Raw genomic sequence first — 3,088 nt, forward strand, 5'->3', positions numbered from 1 at the left:
TACATCTGTGTGTGTGTGTGTGTGTGTGTGTGTACCTGTGTGTGTGTACCTGTGTGTGTGTGTGTGTGTGTACCTGTGTGTGAGTGTACGCGTGTGTATGTACCTGTGTGTGTGTGTGCGCGCGCACGTGTACCTGTGTGTGTGTGTGTGTATGTACCTGTGTGTGTGTGTGTGTATGTACCCGTGTGTGTGTATATGTGTGTGAGTGTATGTGTGTTTGTGTATGTACCTGTGTGTGTGTGTATGTACCTGTGTGTGTGTACATGTGTGTGAGTGTATGTGTGTTTGTGTATGTACCTGTGTGTGCGCGCGCACGTGTACCTGTGTGTGTGTGTGTGTGTACCTGTGTGTGTGTGTATGTACCCGTGTGTGTGTACATGTGTGTGAGTGTATGTGTGTTTGTGTATGTACCTGTGTGTGCGCGTGCACGTGTACCTGTGTGTGTGTGTGTATGTACCTGTGTGCGCGCGCGCACGTGTACCTGTGTGCGTGTGTGTGTGTGTATGTACCTGTGTGTGTGAGCAGTCTGTAGCAGGTGAAGCCCACACTGTCAGTCAGGTAGGAGGTGAACAGTTCAGGTCTCATCCTCACACTCCTGTAGTTACGATATGTCGTCTCCTAGGAAACACAAATGTAGCAGGATATCCCTTTAAATCAGGTGTGTGTGTGTGTGTGTGAGTGTGTGTGTGTGTGTGTGTGTGTGTGTGTGTGTTACCGAGGCCCTCTTGCTGTGGCTGTAGCTACTCCACAGCTGCGGCTCCAGGATGAATAACCCGCCCGGTGACAGGCTCTGATAGGCTCGTTTGAACAGTCTGACCACGCCCCCGTCACCTGCCTGCAGCTGCACCCATTTGGTCACGCCCAGACACATGATGACATCATACTGACCCTGCCCAGGCCACGCCTCCCGCTCTGACACGTAGTCGCCCTGTGGGAGGAGTCACAGCTGTGATGTCAGCAGAGTAATGATATAATAATATCATTATATCAATAATGTAAATAATTTCACCTGGACTGTGTCGGACTGATACTCACCTGGACGAAGGTGATGTTGTTGGGGAACCTGGAGGAGGAGGTGGAGGAGGGGGGAGGGAGGAGCAGAGGAGGAGCAGAGAGAGGACCCCGACTCAGCCTGAATGACGAGGGGAAGGAGAGGAGGGACAGAGCCTGTTGGAACTCCTCCATCACCTCCTCCTCTTCCTCCCTCTTCACCTCCTCCTCTCCTTTACTTATAGAAGAGGAGGGGACTGTTGTCCTCCTCTTCCTCTCCTCCACCACCAGGTCATGTGACAGGAAGTGCCTGATGTTCTGCTTGGCGGCGTGGACCAATCGTCTGTCTAGCTCCACCCCCAGGATGTGGGCGGGTTCAAACATCCGGGCAACACTCAGTGTCATGTGACCAGCGCCACATCCCACGTCCAGCACCCTCTTGTCTCTGAACCACTCCGCTTCCAGGAGGCGGAGCCGCAGATCGTCCTCCGCACCCACCCGCCCCTCCCACCCATCACCATAGAAACCATGATAGCCATAGTAACGGCTGTGGTTGCCGTACTGGTAGCGGTGTTTGTCCTTCTTCTTCTCTGGTGGCTGACTAAGGCCAGACTGAGGTCCTCCACACCTACAGGATGCAGAACAGAGGTCATGTGACCGGGCGCCCAATCACATCACAGCGTTTGAATTCACTTCTGGTGTAACACTCACCTGCAAGCTTTAGCCCCTCCCACCAGCGGCGTCTGGAATTTGGTTGTCGGTGCCGTGGTTGTCACAGTGACAAAGTTTGCAGCAACATCTGCCAACCGTGTCGAGGTGGTACGTCGCCGTCTGCGTTGGCGACCGTCACCCTGGCTGCCGGGTTTGTGGGCGTGGCCCGGCGGAGGGTGGGTGTGCCTCCTGGGGAGTATGGGGGGTGGGGCTACATCGTCTCGACAGGTGATAGCTGTGTTGAGTTCACAGGGAAGAGGAGACGCAGAAACAGAGCCCTCTCTGGTCAACAGAGGAACTGCAAACACAACATACAGGTTATTAACACGATATTAACAAGTTATTAACACATTAAACTGTTATTAACAGAAACACCGCCCTCTCTGGTCCACAGAAGAACTGCAAACACAACATACAGGTTATTAACACGATATTAACAAGTTATTAACACATTAAACTGTTACTAACAGACACACTGCCCACGAGCTAACAGAAACATGAAAACATCATGCATTGATAATATTGATGATTCAGGTCTGATCATGGAGCTGATCGGACCTGAATCACTCTCTGGAGACTGTTTACAGCTGTGTGTCCCTGAAGCGTCCACTAGATGTCAGTAAAGATCCAGGTGTTGTGGTCTCACCTGTCAGTCCAGCTGTGGAGGGAAACAGTCGAGCTGGCAGCACCTCCCTCTCTTCTTCACCTCCCCCACCTCCTCCTCCTCCTCCTCCTCCATGGTGTCTGTTCCTGTGTCTCCTCCTGGACTTCAGGGGGGACAGCAGGACTGTGCCTCCCCCTTCCCTGTCCCCTGCGCCTCCCTTCAGGTTCAGGGGGTCGGTGATGTCACGGGGGACCAGGATCTCTACTGGGTCTCCGCCCCTGGACGGCAGGGGCGAGCACTGTGGTGTCTCCTGATTGGTTGTTCTGAGGAGGAAAGGGGAGGAGTTTAATGTTTAGGAATTAAAAAACATTAACATAAACAAATGAGTCTTACCTGTTCACTTCCTCATCCAATAGAGAGTTGAGGTTCAGAGGGTCGAAGATGTTCCCGCCCAACAGGAAGTGACTCGGCAGCACAGGCTCTGATTGGCTGTCACTGTTGGCACGGCGACGGCGCTTGGCCAGCCCCTTGAAGCCGATGCCCATGGAGTAACGCCTCTTTCCGATTCGCTGAGCAGGGGGAGGGGGGGCGGTGAGGGGGGGCTGGCTGTTGCCGGGAGGCTGGAGGCCATTTTTAGGACAGAGGGGGCGTGTCTTAGCCAGCTGCGGCTGCTCTGATAGGCTGACGGTGGCAGGGAAGGCGGGGCTGGTTTTTATGGGCGCCTCGTGAGGGAGGACAGTCTCTTTGTCCAATGACATCCTGATCATACTTCCACCTGTGGAC

At 53.8% G+C, this 3,088-nt stretch overlaps 1 protein-coding gene across 1 annotated transcript; it reads right to left on the bottom strand.

The window, feature by feature from the left end:
- Nucleotides 1-3: 3 nt before the first annotated feature.
- Nucleotides 4-3,082, bottom strand: LOC111673612 (7SK snRNA methylphosphate capping enzyme-like; the record flags this gene model as incomplete). The annotated part of the gene is made up of 6 exons (XM_023431433.2): nucleotides 2,699-3,082; nucleotides 2,348-2,628; nucleotides 1,702-1,999; nucleotides 1,036-1,618; nucleotides 716-928; nucleotides 4-618 (listed from the first exon to the last, which is right to left on the bottom strand). Coding segments are annotated over exons 1-6 (2,364 nt in total), but the record flags the coding sequence as incomplete, so codon positions are not given.
- Between the last annotated feature and the right edge of the window lie 6 nt (nucleotides 3,083-3,088).

Source organism: Seriola lalandi, unplaced genomic scaffold (genome assembly GCF_002814215.2).
Source record: "Seriola lalandi dorsalis isolate HSWRI2012SDOR001 ecotype SW California unplaced genomic scaffold, Sedor1 jcf7180002054922, whole genome shotgun sequence".
In the NCBI taxonomy this organism is placed as follows: Eukaryota; Metazoa; Chordata; class Actinopteri; order Carangiformes; family Carangidae; genus Seriola; species Seriola lalandi.